The sequence below is a fragment of the Halichoerus grypus genome, chromosome 9, assembly GCF_964656455.1.
Source record: "Halichoerus grypus chromosome 9, mHalGry1.hap1.1, whole genome shotgun sequence".
NCBI classification, from domain to species: domain Eukaryota; kingdom Metazoa; phylum Chordata; class Mammalia; order Carnivora; family Phocidae; genus Halichoerus; species Halichoerus grypus.
Window position 1 is genome coordinate 52,588,057 of NC_135720.1, and position 23,022 is coordinate 52,611,078.

The following is a 23,022-nucleotide window of genomic DNA, read 5'->3' on the forward strand; positions in this document are numbered from 1 at the left end:
TTTGACCATATGTGGTATAGACATGATTACTGATGGGACTAGGCACATATGATCTTGTCTGGGATGGGAGGGACTGAAGAGAAGGAATTCCTAAGATATTTTTCTTCCTCTTTCTATCCCCATAATTCCCCTAAACTTTGTCCTTAAAAATATAACAAAACACCCCACACCTTTTGGCCATAGGTATAGCTCACAGACAGAGTTCAACAGGCTGAGGTTGAGCTTTAAAAATGTAGAAAGTCATGATTTACTTGGGCGAAGGGGAGCTGACAGTGAGGTTGGCTGACTCTTTAGGTCCTTTACTCCCCCTGCACTTTTGATTGGCTCTTTATCTCTCATCTGCAGTTGATAGGGAGAACCCTGGGGTTGACCAGATCAGCATTTGCGTCCCCAGTTTGTTAGCTTTGGGGGAAGGGCAGTACCCTCATGTGTTTTGGAACTGAAAGTGTTGGGGAGGAAGCACCGTTGCCCTTGTGTCACCACCCAGGTCAAATTGTTTCCTTAACTCAGGGACATTGTGACTCCTGCTAGATCTCTCTAAAGCATTCCGGGCTGGGTGAGGAGGGCAGTGTTGGTGGGCAAAGAGAAAAGAGGGCAGGGAGATTCAGACAAGCTGGTAGAGACTGCATGGAAGGAGAAAGACCTTTGAATTTTACTTTCAAGTCATCAATAACCAAAATAATCACTTTTTCCTCTGAACACACAGGGGCACATCTCCCATCCCTACTATAATATGCTTTGTTGGTGAGGCAAGTGTCTCAGTCTGTTGAGAGGTGAACTATTTGGGATTATGATGTGGGGTCCATTCTTCCCCATCTCTCATCCCCACAGATAGTGGCACCAGTGCTGCTGGGGAAACATTTGCCAAGACTGTCAGATAGCCTCTTGACTTGCTCTCTGATCTCTTCTTCTCTGTCCTGCCTTCTTGCTCAGCAAAAACAGCCACCACTGAGGAGTGCCTGGTGAACCCTGTAGGCATGAACCGCTACAGCGTGGACCCCTCCGCCTCTGCCTTTAGCCACAGGGGCTCCTTGCCCACCTCCTCCTCGCTGTACTGCAAGAGGCAGAACTCTGGAGATGGCCATCTTGGGGGAGGCCTGGCCACCACTGCCAGTGGTCCCCGCTCCAGCCCCATGTCCTCTGGAGGCCCCTTGGCACCTGGGCTGAGGCCCCCAGGCTCCAGCCCCAAGAGAAACGGGACCTCTCTTGAAGGAAACCGATGTGGTAATGTAATGCATGCTCTGGCTTCCCCATGTTTTAACCTACTTGGCCCTTGCTCTGGGATCACTGCATATAGGGGGAAGGGGGTGGGGTGGAGGGGAACCGTGCTGTCTGAACATGGGAACACTGGGAAATCAGAAGCACTTTCATGGGTTTTTGTTGTTCTTAAAGGCAGCTAACTTCAACCTTTGACCACAATAAAGAAAGTGGTATATTAGAGTAGGCTAGGCTATAGGAGTAAGTAGACTCCAAAATGTACAGTGGCTCAAATGCAATAGAAATTTATTTTTTGTTCAAGAGTCCAAGGTGGGTGCTCCCAGTTGGTAGATGCATCCCAGTTCAGGGACTTAGGCTTTGTCCATTTTGTGGCCCTGCTATCCCCTGTGGCCTCCATGCCCCCAACACGTAGCGGGTAGAAAGGAAAAGAGTAAGCAGGGAAGGCACACACTCTTCCCTAGAGCCTGGAAATTATGCACATCACTTCCACTCACATTTCATTGGCAAGAGCTGGCCATTTTGCCACACTTAACTCTAAGGGAATCTGGAAAGTGTAGATCAACTCTGTGCCAGGAAAAAGAAGAACAGATGTCAGTAAAGCGTCTTCTTTTGCATAGTGGGTGACATTTGCAGGATACAAATACATGGACAGGACCAGAGTTAAATATTTCCACAGGGCTGGTTGTAATACCATCTCTGTCTCACCCATTAAAGATACCTTGTCAGAATGCAATGCAGGAAAGTGCTCTCGTTCTAGGGACAGCTTGATATCCATTGTGAATTATGTGTTTTTTAAAATCATTTTCAAGCTTCAGTATTGCATTAATGAACAAAGGCTGTGGAGCATAGTAGATAATCACATGGACTGTGGAGCCAGATGCACTGGGCTGGAATCCTGGACCCACCACTTCCTGACTGACCTTTTGCAAGTCTGAACTGCTCTGTACCTCAGTTTCCTCACCTGTAAAATTGGAATGATAACAATAGCATCTACCTCATAGGTTTGTTGGGAAGATTGAATAAGTTCATATGTGTATTTAATGCAAGACCTAGGACATGATAAGAACTCAATAAACATTAGCAGTCGCAGATCATGTGAGCCCACCTCTCAACAGATCACAGCCCAGCAGCTCTGTACCTGAAAACTGCTGAAGAGAAGAGTCCCCGGGCCCAGGAGTCAGGGAGTCTTCATCTTGCCCCTCTGGAGCCTCCCAGTGGGTTGGCTGTCTTCTCTGGCAAGCCACATCTTTGTTCTGAGCCGCGGCTCTCTCTACCAGTAGCCCTGTGAGGCCACAGTGATGAGCTATTTTGTGTGGTCCAACATCCTCCACGTGCTCCCCTGAAGGACCTCCCCCCTCCGTCCCACACAAGCCTCTCCTGGCTGAGGATAGAAAGGTGGACAGGAAACACAAGGAAAGGCAGTTCTGAGGGGCAGAGCACAGAATCCGTCAGCCATGGGGGCTCTTGGCAAATGTTGAGGCATCCTGCAGACTACTTCCCAACATTGTCACATAGAGCCATCAGCCAGGCAGAAGATTTGAGCGGGCAGAGCCCATTTTCCAAAGAGGAGAGACATTGTTCCACCTGATTTTTAAGAACAAGAGAAGAGAACAAGATCTGGCACAAATCAACATCTTAAAGTAAATGAGGGGGCCCCAGCTGTTTCCTAGGCTATCCCCAGAGTTTGTGTAACATCTGGTATAGAGCAGTTCAGCAAACACTCATTCTCTCTGTGCCCGTCATGATGCCGGTGCTCCCATGTTGCCCCCGGTTGTCAAACCCCTCATCTTGGTGCCCCTTTGCCCTTCACGTGTCTCTTCCTCTCAACCTCTTCTCCTCAACCCAATTCCCATTTTCTCAGGGCAGTGATCATAGGACGTCACCTGATTGAATTGACTCATAATCCTAAGCGTGTTAACACTTTTTCAAAAGGAGATATTTACTCTCTCTTCCATTCAAGTGGTGGAGTATCAGGCTCTAGGTCTTATGTGTAGGATTCAGGCAGTAAGAAGAAGGCATGATTCGGATGAAGAGAACCTCTAGCACTAGCTGAAGAATTGTCTGCTCCATCCCAGTCTATCTGGTGCCCCTAGATGAGGGGAATCTTGGACCCCCTCAAAGGGATCTCAAGGTAGCTTCCCTCCTCTAGTTCCCTTGTTGCCTCTTCTTAGAGGAATCCTGGAATGTCCTTCCATCCCAGCTTCAACAACCCTCTTGTCCTTCATTTTCATCTCCACCCCAGCCCTTTGTTGTCCTGGAATGATACCCTAATTAGCTGTCTGAGGAGTCTGCTTTGAGGGGAGGCCCAGACCCTCCCCCAGAACCAGCTCGGAGAGAGCCCTCTCCTTAGAGCTCTGGTTGCTCCCTGGGAGAGCCCCACTCACTCAGGACTTCTTCTCAGGATGTTGGGTAAAATCAGAGCGCTGGAGCCCACCAGTGCTTGCTACCTTCCACTCCAAGCAAATCACTAACTGTATCCTGAACACTGACTGTCTCTTAAACGACTTAGTGAGAACTTTGATACCCAGCAAATCAGAGTTGTTCATAATTAGCAGGACCCCTTTGGGCTGTGGGATATTCAAAAATCACACAGCCCCCCAGCTTCCTCAGAGTACAGCTGCTGCAGGATGTAGCAGCTGAAGTTCATTGTTGAGCCACTGTGTTACACTGAAGAATAATAAAAGTATTTACCCTTTGTAGGTACATTAACTCTCGAATTCTCCAAAGATTCCTTTAACCAGTATGCTAAATGGAATCACAGATACTAGAAAGCCAGCCAGCTGTGCTCATTCTAGCATCAAGGTGGAGGAAGAGGGTGGGGAGAATAAGGGGACAGGGGGCGGTGCCGACCTCTCTGACTCTCTGAAACAGGGTTCCACTCTGCTTACATCTCATTAGCCAGAATGTAGTCACGTGGCCACCAGCTGCAAGGGAAACTGGGAAATATGGTTTCATTCTAAGCAACCATGATCCCAGCTGGAAATCAGGGATTCCGTTACAAAGGAAGAAGTGGAAAAAAGATACTGGGGAGGTGACCGACAGTCTCAACCCTACCTCCCGATTAGAAATGTTCGTTCCCTCGATTTCCTTCTGTAGCATTTTGTTCCCTCATCTCTAGTACTTCCTCCTTCCTGTCCCATAGTAGGAACCAGACCCTCAGCTTTGTGAGGTCCCTTGCTCATCTCTGAATCCTCTGCAGTCCCAGAAAAGGGGCCTGCTTGTTTGAGGCATTTACTAAATAGCTATTTATTGAGCACCTGCTATGAGCCAGACACTTTCCATACATTATTTATGACTTCCTACAAGTTATATTTTATAATTTATTATTATAGTATGTGCATATTATTATAGTGGGTATTATTATATACAATGTACAGATAAAGAAAGTGAAGATCAAGATAAGGTCATTCAAGTGTGGAGCCAGGATTTTACTCTAACTGGCTCCAAAGCCTGTGTCTTTCAAAATTACCCCAGGCATCTTCAAACTATGTTCAGTGGGCTTCAGCGGGTCCCTTTGAGGTTCTAGGGGCTAGGGAAGAGAGGATGGGAACAGACAGGATTCCAACGCCCCCCTCTTTAACCAGGGCCTCTTCACATTTGCAGAGTGGGGTTCTGCGTATGTTTTGCTTGAACCAAGTTTTCACAGTTAAACACATTTGGAACCCATAGAGATAAGCCATGCTGAATTGAGTGGCAGTATATTAAAGTAGGAGAGAAAACCATTGGCCTCTTGCCCATTTGTCACCTGGCTGCCAGTCTGGGCACCTGCTGTGGGACCTCTGGAAGCTTGGTAAGTTTTCCCTCCGCCCAAGGAACTGCTCCATTATTGCTCTGGAATTGCATCCCAAGTGTAAGTAGTTGATGTTAAGAAACTGTACCTCTTTAGGAGGGTTTGACCCAAGTCATAAACCCTAAGAGGGACCTAAAAATGGATTTTTCCCCTGCGGTGCTAATCAAAATGGTTTAAAACACAGAAGCCAGAAAACTGCATGGGGCTGCAGGCAGGAGGGTGGAGATGGATGACGTGACAAACTTCTCAGCCTTTTCTCTAAGTACTCTCCATGAGTACTTACCCTGGCTTCCTGCTGTCTTGGTATCTTGTACCTATGGCCTCTACCAGTGGGCTCTGAGGGGATGTATTCACATTTCCCTGTTTTTTCCTGATACTACAAATTTGAGAGCTCTTCCCTGTCCCTCATCCTAGATATAAGCACCAAGAGCTATAAAGTTTTCAGATAACAAAAGGTTCCTAACTTTTGCATTAAATAGGCCATGGTATAGAATTCCCAACCACAACTGGTCCAAGCTTCAGAATCAATAAATGAAGTAAATATGACATTGTTTTTACTACCCAAATGCTTCCCATGGATTAGAGTTTGCTTCATTGGGTGAGGTGTTGGGTGACGGACAGAGAGACCACCCAGTCAGAAAAAGGAGAATGGGGCCCACACTGTATGTGAAGGAGTTCAAGTGAGTGAAGGCATGGCAAGGGCTTATTCATTCTGGGGAAAGAAGAGAGCTTGTTCAGAAATGCTGAGGGAAATCACGCTGTGAGATTTGGGGTCCATGTCAGGCAGATTGGGCTTTAGTCTGTGGGAAGCAGACATTTCTGAAGAGGAAAGTAAGTTGATGGGCATGGACTTTAGGAAGATAAATCTATTGGCCACTATAGGATGACATATAATAACAATTAGAAGAATAGCAACTACCTTTTGATTAATTCCTTACTGTTTAATGCTTCACATTATCCCATTTAATCCTCACAACATGGTAGGTGTTTGACAGGTGAGGCAACTAAGACTCGGAGAGAGTTTGCTCAACCAGCAGATACTTACTGAGCATACTATGCTGGGGGCTCCTCTCAGGTCTAAGGATGGAGCTGTGAGCAAGACACATGGGGGCCCTGTTCTCTGACAGTGTGCAATTCCACAGAGACAAACATTAACAATATTGCACAAACTTAATGACAACTGCGACTATTGCTCCAAAGGAAAAGTATGGACGCTCTGAGAGAATGGGCTAGGGAGGGGTCACTGAGCCTACTCCAGGCAGATGGGAAAGGCTTCCCTGGGAAGTGACAGTGGAGCCAGCTGGACAGGGAAGCAGGAGTTGACTGGGGAGGGGCAGTGGAGAGAAGGAGTGGCTGGAAGCTTCCCAGCAGAGGTCAGGTTGCTTGCCCAGAGGTCACAGTGTCTGTGGTGGTAGAGAAGGATCCAGCCCAATTTGGCCTCATGTCAGGCCTGTGGTCTCTCCTTGTCTCTACAGGCATCCTCTCTTCTCATACAGCACGTCAGCTGGTCTTGAAGGAATAAAGGAAAAACCCGAGGGGCGCCTGAGTGGCTCGGTCGGTTAAGCATGGATTCTTGGTTTCAGCTCAGGTCCTGATCTCCTGGTCCGCAGATTGAGCCCCGTGTCAAGCCCTGTGTGTCTCGGGCTCCCTGCTCAGTAGGAAGTCTGCTTCCCCTCTGCCTCTCCCCCACCCCCAGCCCTGCACACACACTCTCTCTCTAAAATGAATAAATAAATCTTTAGGAAAAAAAAAAAAACCTGATTAAAATTTGAGGATTAGTCAGGCTCTCTTCTATCTCCTATCTTTCTCACCTCATGGAGTCTTGAAAATTCTTACAATAGAAATAATGAAAACAACACTGTTTTAAACCATCTGATGTTGCCCAGCTAGCCTGGGCACCTCATACACTCTGCATGGCCTCATTTCTAGGAAGGATGCATTCTACAGGGACCAGATCACTAGCAGGAGCTGAGAACACAGGTACTGTCCCCTTGCCTTCACCCCCATCCCTCCCAACCCAGATCCAGCTGCTAGAGAGGCTGAGAGGGCCAAGGGGCCTCACAGGCAGCCTGAGGAAGGACACTTTTTGGAGGGGTCCCTTTTGGAGACTCATGGGCTTCCCTTCAAGATGCTTTTCATCAGGCTCCAGCCCAAGGCCACATACTCACTTGATTCTTACAATACTCTTGAGAAACAAGATGAAGAAACCGAAGCCCACTGGGAATGATCAGGGCCTGGACAGGGCTACACGCCTGGCTGTTGGCTCTTCAGTCAGTGTGTTCTGCATGTGGACACACTGATGAGGCTCTCTGATACGTGAGAGGGTTAACTCCCTTGGTGTTGTGCGTGACAGCCTGTGGCCAAAAGGGACCAAAACGGCAGCAGAGATGGAACCTTAGAGATACCCTCCAACTCCAACTCCCTCATTTCACACCTGGGAAGCACAAAGATGCTTACATAGCTGGTGGGTGGTAGGGATTTTTGACTCCCAGCTCATTGCTCATTCCATTTTTCCACATGGCTCTACTGTTAGCTAAAAAGTTTTCTTTGAATTATGAATGAGCAAAAGGAGATTATGTGTGTGGTTGTGGGCACGTGTGAGACACAGAGACTCACAGACAGCAGTGCAAGGACCTAGGCTGTGCAAGTGCCTGGGGTTGCTCTAAGCACTGACTCAGGGGCATCCCGTTCCTGGTGCGTGTGAGCTCAACCTTAGAAACAACCAGCGCCATCTTTAGTTACACATCCATTCGCAACTGGGTTTTACTCTTCTCTGTCTCTGGCAGCTCCAGTGAAGGCACATGACATACACAAAGTTCCCTGAGCTGGAGAATGCTGCCTTCCCAGAAAGGCGTTTGGTGAGCACTTCACATACCCTCGTCCTTTAAGAGCAAGATTCTCTTCACAGCCATCATGTCTCACTGCTGTCCAATGACCTCTGCCTGGCCTGGCTGTGTCAGGCCGGACCCATCTGTCTTCCTGACACCTTCACAGCCACTGGAGGGGGGCTGGCGTATTTATTATCTTTGTGAGCACACACCACTGCAAACGCTTTACAAACCTGCCACTGGAAAGTTCCATTTCTCTTCCTTCTACAGCGAGTTTATGTACTTTGGATCTTGAGCAACTCCCAAGGTGTGACAGGCTTCCTGCTGCTCTCTGTCTTGTATGGCTGAGAGGTCCCCTCGGAGAGGCTCCCAAGCCAGGCCCGGCTGCTGCCGCTCCATCCTGGAGAAGTGAAAAATGCCCACAGCAAGCACCGGGCACCAGGAGCGGAGCTGCTTTCCAACTGGGCTGCCTCCGTCCACAGCCATCACCTGGAGAGCCTCCTCATAAAGACAAGCCTGCCCCTCTTGCTTAACCTGCTCCCCCCCTCCCACCGCGGCCCCTGGCAAAGTCGTGCCCTGACCTTGCTCAAGGAGCTTAGGCTCCCCGGGACGATGCCCTGAATTGGTCTGGTATTCTCCCTTCCTGTCAGATACAGGAAACTCGATTTGACCTCTGCTCAGAACACTCTAAAATCATTCTTGGCACTGAAAGACTTCCAGCCTTTGTAATCAGAGCATCTATTATCACCCCAATTAGCGATGAAGCTCCGATGGGGCGGATTCCAAGGCGAATGCGATTTCCGTGATTTCCGTGATTCCTCGTCCCCATGTTGAGTGCAGATGTCTTTAAATGCAGTGAAATCATCTCTAATAAGCATGCATTGGCATTCAGATGGCTCCAGGGTGCATTAACAGTTTCCCGGCAAAATGCCCCGTGCCAACCCACCTTAGGGGACCCTTCCAGGTCCAGCAAGGAAAAGGCAAGGGAAATCTCAAAGTAAATCCAATTCTCAAGCAAACCATTATGATTTTAGGGCAGACGTGGAAATGCGATGCTGTACTTCGCTCAGCACTAATGGAGAACTGTGCCCTTCCTTCTCAAGCACATTAAAAAGAGGAGCAAGAAAGAGCCAGCAGGAACCACTGCACCCTGGGGTTGGAGGAGGGAAATGGAAGCCAAGTCTTCTGGACGTAGAATTATTCTGTAGGGAAACCACTTCATTGTTCAGAGCCTCTGCTTTCTTCTGGCCTGAAAATAGAATTAAGAATTACCTGCTCAAGGCTTTTGTATGAGTTATTTATACTGTTTCTACAAAGTATATTGAGCCCATATTTACAAACACATTTACTTAGAATTGGAGAGGAGCCAATGATTATAAACCCTGTAATGAGAGGATCCTGTTTTTCACCAAACACTTTGCCCCGGACCTGGTACAGAAGAGACGCTCAGTAGATGTTTACGGAATGAATGGGGTAGGGGTGGGGTTGGGGGGAATGAAAATGATCATCCTCAAGAAACTTAAACCTAACTGGGCATTCTGTTCCTGGTGCGTGTGAGCTCAACCTTAGAAACAACCAGTGCCATCTTTAGTTACACATCCATTCGCAACTGGGTTTCACTCTTCTCTGTCTCTGGCAGCTCCAGTGGCTCCCAGGCTGCCAACTCCGGTTCTCTCTTCTGATTTCTTCTTCCACTTTTAAGCCTGGATGCATACCTGCAGCATAAGGCAATTGTGGAAAGCATCTTAGAACAAAGGTGTGGGGGTTCAAAGCCGAGGAAGGTGACATCCAGATGGCAGGACACAGACACGCTGCCTGGGAAGGGTCTGCCTGGGCTTTGATGGCTGGTGGAACATCTATGGAAAGGGGAGGGTAAATGTTTCTAGAGGAAAGCAGAAAGCACCGGCTAAAGACGGAGAAGGGAAGCTGGGGAGACACTTGGTCAGCGTGCCCGGATGGGAGTGTGCAGGAGGGCAGTGGAGGCAGGCAGGGTGCCTCCTTCCCTCTGGGGAGCACCTGATGCATGGTAGCTTTAGGGCTGGGCCTGATCCCATTTCAGTCCTGACACATGCCCTTCCTGAAGGACAGCGTTGCCATTTTACAGCCAATGAGCTGAGTCATGGTCAAATTGCTAGCAATGGACGGCTCCAGAATTTGTCCCTAGGTCTCTCTGGCACCAAAGCTCTTCCCCTCTGTCTCAGAAGGAAAGATATTATTAAGACCAAAGAGAGTCCTTGACCTTGAGCTAGACTGTGGACTCTGGAGTCTGTGCATAGGCAAGGGACATTCACAAGGGGCACGGACAGAGGGTCTGGGGAAAGCATTGAGGCAGTAGACAGTTTTGCTCTTGAAGGAAGAGATCCCAGGGCAAGGATGCCCATAGAAAACCATTGCAGGGGTTTGGGTAAGAGGTTCCCAGCTAGGGGAAGCAGGATGGAAGGGAGGATCCTGTGTGAGAGGCTTCCTTCTAAGAGCTTTAGAATAATTCATGTGGGGAGCGAAAAAGGGATGCTAGAGATAGAGGTAGAAGCAGAGACATCACCATGGTTTCAGAAACCTGAGGGGCAGGGGGAAGCTGGTGCAGGGGAAGGAGGATGAGTTTTAACCTGCCATGCGGGAGACTCACGGATGCAACCGTGCAACTCCTGCGGTCATCGTTGTTCAAGGACCAGCTACGCACCAGGCACAGGAGTAGGCCCTTGGCTGTCAAGGGGTTCCCAGGCTGGGGGGTAGATTGGAGCACGTGCTCTGAAGAGCAGGGGGTGGTGAAGGCACTCAGGGCACGCCTGGAGCGGCAAGACCACCTCTCCTTTCTGCCCGGGGCCCTCACAGACAGGGGTTCCAAGCGTGGGTGGCAGAGACCACGAACAAGGACCCAAATGCACCTCAGCTCGGCCACTTCTCTATGGTCACGGTGTCCCCGGGGAGGCAGGGAGGAGCTGCATTCGTTCCTGCCCCCCAGCGCGGCAGGGGCCCACAGGGACACTGATCTTAGCCGGCTTTCTCAGGTCACCAAGGACCCGGCTACAGGAGGCCAGGGGCTCTGACACAGAGCCGAGCAGGAGGGGTTTTTAAAACTCGAGCGTGGATCAGAATCGCAGCCTGTTGAAGGAGATCCATTTTCTAACACGTTACTCCCTGGGAGAACAGAGGACTTGTGCACGGATGGGAGGCTCTGCCTCCGGGAGTGGCCTCCCCGTGCTCCAGGCCCCCGAGGCGAGCGGCCACTCCCAGCCTTCCTCTGGCGCAGAAGGTCACTCGGGCCAGGTGGGAGCAGGCGGCACCAGGGAGGCGGGGAGGCCCTCGTCCCCGTGTCTCATGCTCTTCTCTGTGCCCACCCATCCAGCCTCGAGCCCTTCCCCCGACGGGCAGGACGCCAGGCGGCCGAGGAGCAGGAACCCGTGCACCTGGACTGTGGAGGATGTGGTCTGGTTCGTGAAGGACGCTGACCCGCAGGCTCTGGGTCCGCACGTGGAGCTCTTCAGAAAGCACGTAGGCGCAGGGTGGGCCCGGCCCCGGGGGGGGGGGGGGGGGAGGGCTGCACGGAGGCTGAGGGTCAGGCAGCCCCGGGGCTGCGGACGGGGTGGGCTAAACTAAGCGCTGGGGAGGCCAGATGGAGCCACGGGCTTCTCAGAGCAGAACAACCACATCGTTTTGTTTTTAAGAAGGGATATTTGTCCCATCTGTTCCCTCGTTTTGGCCTTTATTAGGAGGGCCTGTTTTCCTGCCCATCCATCCGTCTGGCTGGTCATTCAACATTTATAGCACACGTACAATATGCCAGGCGAACTGTAATAGCACAGATTCCTAAGCTGCTTGGAGGATTCGAGGAGAAGACGCCCGTCAGGTGTTCAGCACGGTGCCTGGCTTTAGCTAGCCTTCGTTCACACGAATTCACAAAACTAGGAGAATCTGAAATATATAAAGATGGTAAATGAAAAAAAAAATTAGGTAGGTAGTAATTAATACTGCATCTGCCCAGCTTACTCTGTCAGTTCTCCATTGCTCTGTCACCAGTTACCACGAACATCTAGCTTAGAACAACACAGATTTATCATCTTCCAGTTCAGTGGGTCACAAGTCTGACCAGGGTCTCAGTGGGTTGAGGTCAAGGCGTCTGCAGGGATGACAATTCCTTTCTGGAAACTCTAGGGAGAATTCGTTTCCCTGCCTTTTCCCGCATCTGGATCCACCCTCATTTCTTGGCCCTGTATGGCTCGGCCCTTGTCCTCAAATCCAGCAGCATCAGGCGAGTCCTTCCCAGGCTGCTAACTCCGGTTCTCTCTTCTGATTTCTTCTTCCACTTTTAAGGATCCTGGTGATTACACTGTCTGTCCCACCCAGTAATCCAGGATATTCCCCCTACTTTAAAGCCAGCTCATTAGCAACCTTAATTGCCTTTTGCCAGGTAACCTAACATACTCCCAGCTTCAGGGAGCAGGACGTAGACATCTTGGGGGGGGAGGGAGGGAGCGTCATTCTGGCCTACCACAGTTACCATGATTCCTCCTCCTGTCTCACTTTTATTTGGTGATTCTGTCATAGAAACCATGTTCTCAGATCTGGGGAGACTCCTCCTCTAACCCGACCCTCACATTTCATTAGTGATATATCTGATGTCACTGGACAGGGGGGCCTTGAGAACAAGGACCCCAGAGAGGGTTACGTTGAGACGGATCTGAGTGGGAGGAGTCTGGCTGTCTTCCAGAGTGGTAGGGGATGGTGGAAGTCTAAGAGGTGGGGGGAAGAGAGAAGATTAGGCCCACAGATGAGATTTGTCCACTCTGCCATTTTGCCAATGACACAGAGAGTGAGTGATACAAAGTGGGTGCTTCTGGCTGGCTGGCTAGATGCATGAGAGGGGCGGGGGGGCCCTCACATAGTTGTAGGAGTCCTGTAACTGCCTCTTCCCCTGACCTGAGCACCCAAACTATCTTTGTCTCTTGTGACCTGAAAATAACAGTATAGGTGAGTGAGGAAACCGAGCCTTACTAGGTTCATGAATCGAACATGCATTCTGGAGGGTTACCATTTTCAGAGACAAATGGGAATGATACCACCACCTCAAGGGGCTGGCATCCCCTTAGTAGTTCGTTGTGCTAAACCCTGAGATGAAGCAGGTGCATTATTTAGTTGTATGCCACCTGGTATTATTAACAGGGCCAAACACCTGAAATCCCTCATCAAGTGTAATTAGCAATTTGGTAATCAGCTCAAGGTCGGTGGGCTTACCAAGAAAAGAAACAAGAGATTAGGGTGATGGAAAGAATACCAAGGCCTCATACCAGCACCTGAAAGGGAAGGGTTATTGCTAGTTTCGGGGTCCAGCTGATGGATGACACTTTGTCTTAGTCTGTTCAGGCTACTATAACAAAGGGCCGTAGACCGGCTGGCTTATGAACAAGAGCAATGTATTCCTCAGCTCTGGAGGCTGGAAGTCCAAGATCAGGGTGAGAAGCCTCCTTCCGTGTTGCAGACTGCCATCTTGCTGTAGAAGGATACTAATCCTATTCCTGAGGGCTCCACCTTCATGACCTCATGACCTCCCAAAGTCCCCACCTCTAAATACCATCACATCGGCCTGGGGCTTGAACTCAGGCTGACCTGCCTTCTAGTTTGGCCTAACCCCCACCTTCAAATACCGTCACATGGGGGGTGGGTAGGATTGCAACATTTGAATTTGGGTGAGGAACACAAACATTAAGTCCACTGCAAACTTTTTGCTCCTTTAGCCCTAAAGCAGATAAGGAGATAAACATCACAGGGGGCATATTGGGAACATAACTGGGGTTTATGTTTTGTTCCTTCAATCGGGAGCAGGAATTTGAAAAATCCAGTGTGTCATATGACCTCAGGGAGATTATGGGAAGAGGAACACAGTATTTGTTTGCTTTATTTTTTAAAAGAAGATATTGCCTTGGGACTAAGAGAATGTGTGCCTGAGTGAATCCATATTCCCTTACCTCATCCCCTGACCCCCTGTTAACCGTAGCCACTGTTTGATAAATCTGACCATCTTCTGGATTTTCTTGTTTCTGATCCTGTTCCACTAGGAGATTGATGGCAATGCACTCTTGTTGCTGAAGAGCGATATGATCATGAAGTACTTGGGTCTGAAACTGGGACCCGCGCTGAAACTCTGCTACCATATTGATAAACTGAAGCAAGCCAAATTCTGAAGGTTTTTACAAAGATAGAAGCGAAGTCCAGACAACAGGTCTCAAGATCATCTTCTGCCTTACCAACATCCAGCACCATCACAAAATGGATTCTCTGCTGAAAAATAACAGCCACAAAGACTGGGTCTTTTTATAAAACTTGTGCATCTCTGCCTTTTAAAAAAAATCAACATGGCCCTTTTGAAAGGCTCCTCTGTGTTAATGATTTGCCAAAAAAATAATGGAAAAGCCTATTATTTTAGCATTTCTGATAGGTTGGTTGCTCTGAGCATGGGTCCTATTTTTATGATGAGAGATCAGGGAACCCAATGCTACAGCCCACAGAGAACCCTGGAGGGTTCCAAGGATGTGAGAAGAAAGACCTTTGTCTCTACAGGGACTCCACCATAGCACCACCTGTCTTTAACTCTGCCCCAGGGACCTGTCATTGTGAGCCTTGCTTAATTCAGCTCTGGAAGCTGTCTTCTGAGGAAACATGCTTCCTCACCTTGCACTATCTGGAAAACTTGAATTCTTTTGCTCTCTGAAAGCGAAGAAAAAAATCTTTTTCTATTCCTAGTTATCCGAAGTACTGTGTTGTCCCACTAGAGGGCAGACTGCTGATGAAGTTTCAGGACCCTCCCAGCGGCAGCCTGCTGATTTAGTACTCAGTGGACAGGTTAGGGTCTCTGTGAACAAGATCTAGCGCACAGACATGGAGAATTTCTTCCACAGTCAGCACCACAGATTGCAACTTGGGGAAGAAACTATCTTCTAGAACGTTCTAGTTCATATCCAGTCATTTTTGACTGACTGAGATGCCCAAGCAGCAAAGGCAAAAATTTGGAAGTATGTTCTTCCCAGATGGGGCTTTGGAGTTCCTTCCCTTTCAGAGTCCTTACTGGGGTGTTGATGTGTTGGCACGCTGAAGAGTCTTAGTGACGTTTAGCCCACGGGTGTTTCTTTAAAAAAATTAGAAAAGTGTCTCAGATAAGCTTTGAAATGGGAGAGTGTTGATTTCTTGTTACATTGCTGGATTGTGTAGTTGTACCGCTGGCTAATTTTTCTAGTTCTCAACAAATACACAGACATGCTGTTATTGGGTTTAATTCCATTTACAAATAGGTTTTCCTTCCTCGCCGGGGAGTAATAGGAAAAAATCGATTTTTCACCCCTTTGCAGCTGTGTCCAAGGAAGGACGACAGGTCCCCAGTTTACGAGGCAGAGGGCAACCTCATCTCCATTCTTTTTATCCTTCTCCTTCCTCTCTTTCCCTCTTTCTTTTATTCGTCCTCCCTTGCTGAAGAGGAAACACATTTTCAAAATGAATTCACCTTTGCCATGGGCATATCCTCTTCCTTAAAAACATCCACAGTGTTAGAGGTGAGGAGCTGAATACTAGACTCTGCAATCTCTGGGAGGGCGAGGATCAAAGAAAACTCAGGGCCCCCCTTGGCCCAAATGCAAATTAGAAAAAGCCACCTTTCTCCGGGGATGCAGCCGAGCAGGGGGTCTCAGGTGATGGACGGAGCAGGGAGGGACTTCCCCCCCCCCCAACCGGGTGCCCTTGTGCAGGACAGGAGCTGTGCAGCCTTGAGGCCAACCAGGCTAGACTTGCACACTGATCTTCTGTAAATCAGTTAGAACTTAGAGGAAGACCATAAGAAAGATTCCATGCCATGCTGTTAGACCCACTTTGATGAGCAATATTTGAGAAAGCACATCCTAGCAAAATCCTTTTTTAGGCACACAAATGGTGGCTGGACTTAAAGCATGACAGAGACGGGAAGGAGGACCACGCCTACCCCTGCTCACCGAACCGAGCTTGGGTCATCAGGTTGCGGAAGGGCTCAGTGTCCGTTGCTTTCGGCACCTGACGATACTACCTTGAATCAGGCCTCGGGGACAGAGTCTTCCAAGATTCTAAAGTGACAAAATGACTCTGCCCCTCAAAGTTTGTTCATTATGAGTGCTCATGGATGGTCTGGAGTTAGATCAGTCCCCTCAAAAGGCCACGGCTAGTTTATGTATTCAGAACTGCCAGTGTGAAAATAGTGAGATCCAGAAACCCCCACGACAGCCCATCCGCTGTTTTTTGCTCAGTCCTCTGAAACTTGTCATGCCTCTTTCATCAACATATACCTCGTTGACTTTCAAAACTTCCTACCCACCCTCACCAGTGCCTCTCTCACTACAAAGGCATGAACATTGGTGCTCCCAAATTAAAATCATCCCCAAACAATGTCAAAGAGATACTTTGAGTAGTTTCCGGGGGAGAGAGATTTTTCTCATCTCAAGTCTAGGAGAAAACTGGATCCATGTTCACGTGTAACTGCTCTCACGGAGGTGCGATCTCATTTTGCATTAAACTTTAAGCAGGACAGATTGCTGAAGCCATGATATTTAAGGTTTGACTTTTTAAAAATCTCATTACTCTTAAAATGAATCTGCCATATCAGAAAATAACCCAGGGAGGAAATTCCTCCTTGCCTGTTTTTGCACTGAAATGCAATTAGCCAACAAAATTATTGTAGCAATACTGCAATTATAATTAATTTTCACCCCTTTCAAAAATCTTGTCAAACCAGGCAGCTAAATAGCTCAGCAAATGTAAAACATGCCAGGCCATTTCTTCTAAATGGACCTTAAAGAGTCAGGCCATGTGTGTCACTCTCATCCAAATGTGAGCTTATTTCGGGAGCCTCACACTTGTAAGGATACGGTACTTGTTATTCCACTGCGGTAGCTGTGTTTCAGGTTGTGGTGAATAATGATATAGTTTTGCATAATTCCAAATTAGAGTGTGTGGGTGTGTGTGTTCGTGTCCAGACATTTCCAATCACCCGTGTCTGTTAAAAACTTAAAAAAAAAAATCTAGAGACAATTCTATTGCCTAAATTCATTTTAAATATTTCGTAAGTACATGAATCCCTTTGTGAAGACTTCAGGTAAAAGATGTAGGGTGTGTGTGTGTGTGTGTGTGTGTGTGTGTGTTCCCTAACACAGTGGTTGGAAGAGCCTAAGGAAGAGGCTGAGAGCGTGTCAGCTATTCGGTTTGCTTGGTTTAAAATGCCTCCCCAGTTTGGAACTTGGAGGCAGAACCCGCTCTTGGCGGTTGGGACGAGGTATCCCCTTTACTGCCAGCAGGGTGCGCCCTGGAGGCCGCTGGGGACGGTGCCGGGCTCTGGGCCGGCCTCCCTCAGGTGCTGACTAGCGCCCCCCCGGGGCGGGGAGCCGCGGGGCAGGGGAACAGACGTCTTGAGCGCCTTGTTTAGTGCCCACCAGAGAGTTCACCAGGCTCCCACCATTTCTCTTCAGCAGCGCTGCCAAGGTTTTTCCCCTTTCATCAGGAAGGAGCGAAGAGCTCCTCAGGAGAACCAAATACGCTATTTAAATCTATTGGGAAGGAGTCCTGAGCTAAGGTTGGTTTGCTTGAGAAGGAAACCGGTGAGAGAAGGAAGACACAACTATAAATTTCTTAGGAAAACGATAAAAGAGCACCTCCTCTCACAATCCCAACCCTTGAAGCTGCAATAACCTATTTTTGTATTTATGTGCTGTATGGAATCTTTCTTACTTTTTAAAATTAAAGTCATTTTTTAAATTATTTTTTGAGATTGCTTGAGGAGAATTTTGTCCTATCTCTGGAGATAATTGGAAATGCCCGGAGGTGACCAAGGACTGGAGTTTAGTCACTGCCGGAAGGTCTTGAAAGATGGAAGTATTCTGCTTTATTTCTACCCAGCCAGGTTTTCGTACATGTGAGCAGGTGACAAATGCTCTGACAGGGCACTTCTTCAGCTCTTCCCTAGAGGGGTGATAGGATGAAGAGATTGGACTCACCTTTTTTTCTAACCTCTGATAACAAGACATGGGATTGTGAGAGACTAGATGAACTTTGTAAAGCTGCAATGTTTTCTTAAGCAGTGAAAGAAGGCCTGTTGGTGGATGTGGTTTATTTTTTGTTATAAACACACTCCAAGAACCGAGTGGTTGCCCAGCTCTGCTGTGGTCTTGCTATGTCCCCTATCCCCGGTGGCATGAGAAGGCCACTTGAGAACCCCAGAGGTGAATCCCGCAGATGGTCAGACGTCTAGAGATGCCGCCATTCCAGTTTCCATCTTGTGATGTCACCCCAGGGCCGACGCCCCGCTGCACTCACACACAGCCGCTCAGCTTCCAGCACCACTTCGGGCTGTGCTGTCCAGGGAAGAGCCCTGGGAGCCCCAGGTTCCAAGGAGTCCTTCCCTCCAGTGGTTACCCCAATCGAAGACGATTCCTTCATGGACAATTGGAAGCTGGATTTTTGAAAGTCTAACGTTTACTTGAAAGAGAATCTCTCTTATTTATTGCCACCAGTTAAATATTATGGAAACATGTCTGCTAACAATTTGCTTTGTGTAATTTGTTCTAATGCTAATAAGCAACAGCTGGGATACTTCCTGTGGTAAATTCCTTTGTGGTTACAGTGGTATTATCACACATGGACTTCACCAAAACGCTGTACTTAAGAAGAACGTTCACTCTGGCTCTCTCAGACTTCAGGAAATTCCCCTAACTTAGAAACAGTTCTGGGCAAAAGCACATTTTTAGAGGAAGATTTGCTCTTCTTCACTCCCTGCTTCCTCAAGCAGGCCCCCAGACCTGTGCTTTTCAAATCCTACATACAGAGCCTGAGGGCGGTTCTCCTCACTTAGCACTGAGTTTGAGTTCCTCCAGGGGAAAAGCAGAAAGCAGAACTTAAGAATGACGCCTTCCACCAGGTGAGGATGCCGTACCCGGAGTCGATATTAAGAGCATGGGGGCAGGAGAGGAGTGGAGACACATCCAAAGGCGAAGAGGTGGCTCAGCAGGTGATCAAATAGTGACGACGTCAGCCAGTGTGGGGACTGCAGCATCTCTCTGTCCAAAGGGTCTCAGTATACCACTCAGACTTGCTCTGGGCTGCCAGCCCACCACGCTCTGCTCTGTCGTTCCACCGTATTACCTGAGCCTTAGAGCTCGTTCCACGCACCGATGCTTGACTCAAAAGGCCAACACAAACGTCTTCCGTTATATCCTACTTTGGAAAACACCTGGTGCCTTGCTTTTCCGAACAGCTCACCGTGCAAGAGCGGACCCGAAGGGAGTGCCCTTTCCCTGTCACCCGTGTGACTGGACGCCGCCTCCATCATAAATGTAGCATCCTCAAATCTCAGGAAGGCTCTGCCTCCCCACCCAGCGCTGGATGGCCTTCCCCACAGCCCTGAGAAACAGCTGTGCCCGACTACTTCCCATTAGGGGGAGTTCACTCCCATAGGAAGTGGCTTGTTTCTCTGTTGGACAGCTCTGGTTGTGAAAAAGTTATTTCTCAGGGAGACACAGATGTCTGTGAATCACACACAGACGTTTGAGATGAAGCCAACTCTGCAATCTTTCTCTTTTTAACAGAGCTCGCCCATGCAGTAACCGCACCTATAACACAAATCGACATTGGCAAGTAGATCCCAGCTCTGCTACATGAGGATAGGGGACAGACACTTTATATAAATGTAGAACTTAGCTAGGTCATGGCCATCAGATTCATCAGCCCTGTCATGAAGAACTAGCGAAATTCTTGTGGCCTCACACATGCACAAAAGGGGTCCTGGGAGAATCTTCAGTGCAGCTGTGAATCTGGCTGTGGTCACATAGGCATGTGAGTTACCTAGGCTTGTGTGAATGGATCTATAAGACCATGCACTTCATTAACTGTGAAGAAAATGCTATGAGATGCTGAGGGCCTATCTCTTAATTGTACTCATAAGTGATATGATGAACTAAGAAAGCTTTAGTTTAGATAAAAATAAGTTATAATCCATGATAGAAAAATAAACATGGTCTGCCCTGAAGGTATGAAAGAGTGACACAGTTGTGACCCCAGGCCCAAGTTACATTTCATGCTTATATGTGCATTCACGAGTGAGTGTGTATTTGTGAGTTCATGCAACCAGAAGTGGGAATTGGGGGATGTTTGAGAGGGATCGCAAAGGGAGATTTTGCTTTCTGGGACATTTTGTCTTAATCAGAAGAACTATCTAGCAATGATTTAGAAATCAGACCCCAAACTAAATAAAACATGGAGTTTATGTAGCTTACTTACATAAAATTCTGGATTATGGAGCAGATTCTCTATAAAAATACTTAAATCTCAGTGCTTGGAAAAAGTAGATATTAGCTAGCACCTTTCATAGCACTTGCCATAAAAAAAGGCACCTTGTTAATGAACTAAATGAACACGTGTGACCAGTTTTCATATTTTTGTCAAAAAGCCACTAATTTCTCTTTGAACCCCATTATCTTTATTGAAAGGAGAATTGCCAAAGCAGAGCATGTGGCCTTTTATTTCCTGGCTCTCCCAACCTCTGCAGTCACCGACTTGCATTTCACTTGCCTCCCTTTGTCTTAAGATCTCACATTCCGATTGGCCTTGTGGTCTATTGCAAGCATTAGAGAGTAGTATTTACAGCTTTACCTTTAAAACATCTTTTCCTCCTCCTTCACAATCTGTGACACCTCTCACAAATGAGTAGTTTCCATCTATGGGTAAACTTGCACAGGGAGGTAAGTTCTTTCCATGACCCCCGCACTCCCAGAACCTCACTCACCTTGGAGAGGGCAGGTCCGCCAAACTGGGCCTCCCGCACAAGCCGCTCTGTCATACATGCGGATGGCAGCAAGCCTGTTCGAGAAGACACAGCCTGTAGGAGATGGATAGAAGAGAACCTTCCCCTGTCCTCTGCCATGCTTTACCCATCTCCGTCCTTGAGAGCAGATTCAGAAATATCTGGGACTTCTCTCTTTTCCCAAGTGGTTATGTAAAACAATCATAGGACCAATTTTTTTTTTTCATAACCACACCAAAACTTAGAGTGTTCCACCTTCAAGGAAATCACCTTTAAAAGCCTGGGCACGTGTTCCAAGGATGTTATCACTGCCCAGATATTTTTTAGTTCATCTCTTCTGGGGTCATCTTTAGAAGCCGGAACACTTTCCTTTCAAAGTGTGGTTGGAAGCGTACCATCGTCCGTTGGGAGTGGATGTTTTTTTCTTTTCGGAACAAGCCAAAGCCACTGGGGTGGTGTCCGGTAATCCATTTGAGATTTTAAAAGGCATCTCTCCATACTCATTAGTTTGTCTTTTCCTTGTGTGTTTCCTCAGTTGGTCCAAAACTTCGAGCAAGAACAGCCACAATTCATTTCTCAACTTAAATATATTAGGCAGGCGTTGGTATAAGGAGCTGCAATGCATAGATAACTTTGAAGGGCAGCATCATCGGGATGTATAACATCCACCATGTTCATTTTAAAGTAATCTCGCTGTATCTTTGGGCATGGTAACCTCAGTATATCGTGAGCATATGCAAGTATACAGACCCTGTTTTTATGCCTAGAGTCCCCAAATCCAGAGGAATTGGGAGGAAGAAGCAATAGGAACACCTGGACAGCTCATCTCCAGTGTAGGACCTTCTCCATGTCATCTCCCCTGGGTCCCACATAACTCTGTGAGGGCAGATGATGGGGCAGTGCAGAAGAAACAACTCTCTGCATTACCCACCCTGTACCCCCATCTCCTCAGCAGGAAAAGGAAGGGGCATCCAAGTGATGCAGTGACAGTAGTTACTGTCAGCAAAGACCAGTGCGGCGGCTGGCTCCGCACTCTTGTGTTTTATGACCTGTAGCTTCTGCTTCTCCCCCTGTCTGACCTCATCTAGGTACTTTCTTATCCTCTTCTCTCATGGGCCCATAACTCTTCCTCAAAGCCACATAAGCATGATTTTGCCATCCTTTCTCATTCGTTTCTACCTTTTCTTTCTTCTTTTCTTTCTCTTCCTTCCCTTCCTTCCTTCCCTTCCTTCCTTCCCTTCCTTCCTTCCCTTCCTTCCTTCCTTCCTTCCTTCCTTCCTTCCTTCCTTCCTTCCTTCCTTCCTCCCTCCCTCCCTTCCTCCCTACCTCCCTTCCTTCCTTCCTTCCTCCCTTCCTCCCTACCTCCCTTCCTTCCTTCCTTCCTTCCTTCCTTCCTTCCTCCTTCCTCCCTTCCTTCCTTCCTTCCTCTGTGATTCTTTGTTTACCCCTTTCTGTTTTTCTCCATTCCACTAGTTCAAATGCTTTTTTGGGAAGGAGACGGCGGTGGAGAGAGAAATAAAGAACTAACAGATAGTCTCTTCCCTCCCTGGTCCAGCAGTCCTGACCCTTGCCTGCCTTCCACTGTCCTCTCATTACCCACCCACAGCATTCCTCAGCTCTGTCATGTTCCCGACCTGATCTCCACTTGATCTTTCCATTTCTCAACGTCTAGCCCTCTCAGTCTGTCCTTGAGTTTGGGAACAAGAATCCTGTTCCTTTTATTTTTATTTTCATTTGAGTCCTATCCTTTTTAAATGCTTCATTCTGTGACTCACCCAGACATCTCCCTAGTACAATTCATCAACCTTCCTTAAGCACAGGCCCAAATGCCCAACCGTCTAGGGATTCCTCCTCATTCAGTCCTGAAGGTCAAGAGCCAAGTGACCTGGAGACAATCTGACATACCTCTTGAAAAGCATGAGTTGTTTCTCCCAGCCACGCTGCCCCCTGCAATCTGCATGGGTCACTCTGACATCCAGTAGCAATTCCGATCGTTCCACAGTTCTTTATGGAACATGTAGCTTTGTCCAGACCCACTTAACACTGACTGCACCCCCCGTGAAAAAAAGCCAGTCCAGTGCCTCAGTGTAAATGAGGAGGGCCAGCCCGGATCAAAGATGAGGCAGGATGACCTATCTCAGAAGCATTCTGGGGTAAGGTTTTGTTTTTAGACATTCACAAGTCTGCTGAGAAGTGTGCAATAGTAAGTCTGGGTAGGGAAAGACAATGATATATTTCTCAAAGGAAAATGTGGTTTAGAAGAGAGAGAAAGGCAGCAAAATTCTGGAAAGGGGATGCTCTATTCCTGGCCTTTATCCAGCACAATCACACACCCTCAAGGTCTTCCTAGAAGTCAAACTTGTTTCCACCACAGGATCTGAAAG

At 48.0% G+C, this 23,022-nt stretch overlaps 1 protein-coding gene across 6 annotated transcripts in view; it reads left to right on the forward strand.

Annotated features, from left to right (window-relative positions):
• The window catches only part of SCML4 (Scm polycomb group protein like 4), a 114,952-nt gene extending 93,091 nt beyond the window's left edge, over positions 1–21,861 (forward strand). For 4 of the 6 annotated variants that reach the window (XM_078054915.1, XM_078054912.1, XM_036080227.2 and 1 more), the window contains 3 exons: positions 934–1,224; positions 11,183–11,328; positions 13,890–21,861. In XM_078054915.1, the coding sequence (XP_077911041.1) occupies positions 934–1,224; positions 11,183–11,328; positions 13,890–14,015 (563 nt within the window). In that variant the 3' untranslated portion in view covers positions 14,016–21,861. Of the gene's footprint in view, positions 1–933; positions 1,225–6,483; positions 6,719–11,182; positions 11,329–13,889 lie in introns of those variants that run through there. The other 2 variants (XM_078054914.1, XM_078054913.1) reach the window with 2 other exon arrangements.
• Positions 21,862–23,022: the final 1,161 nt, after the last annotated feature.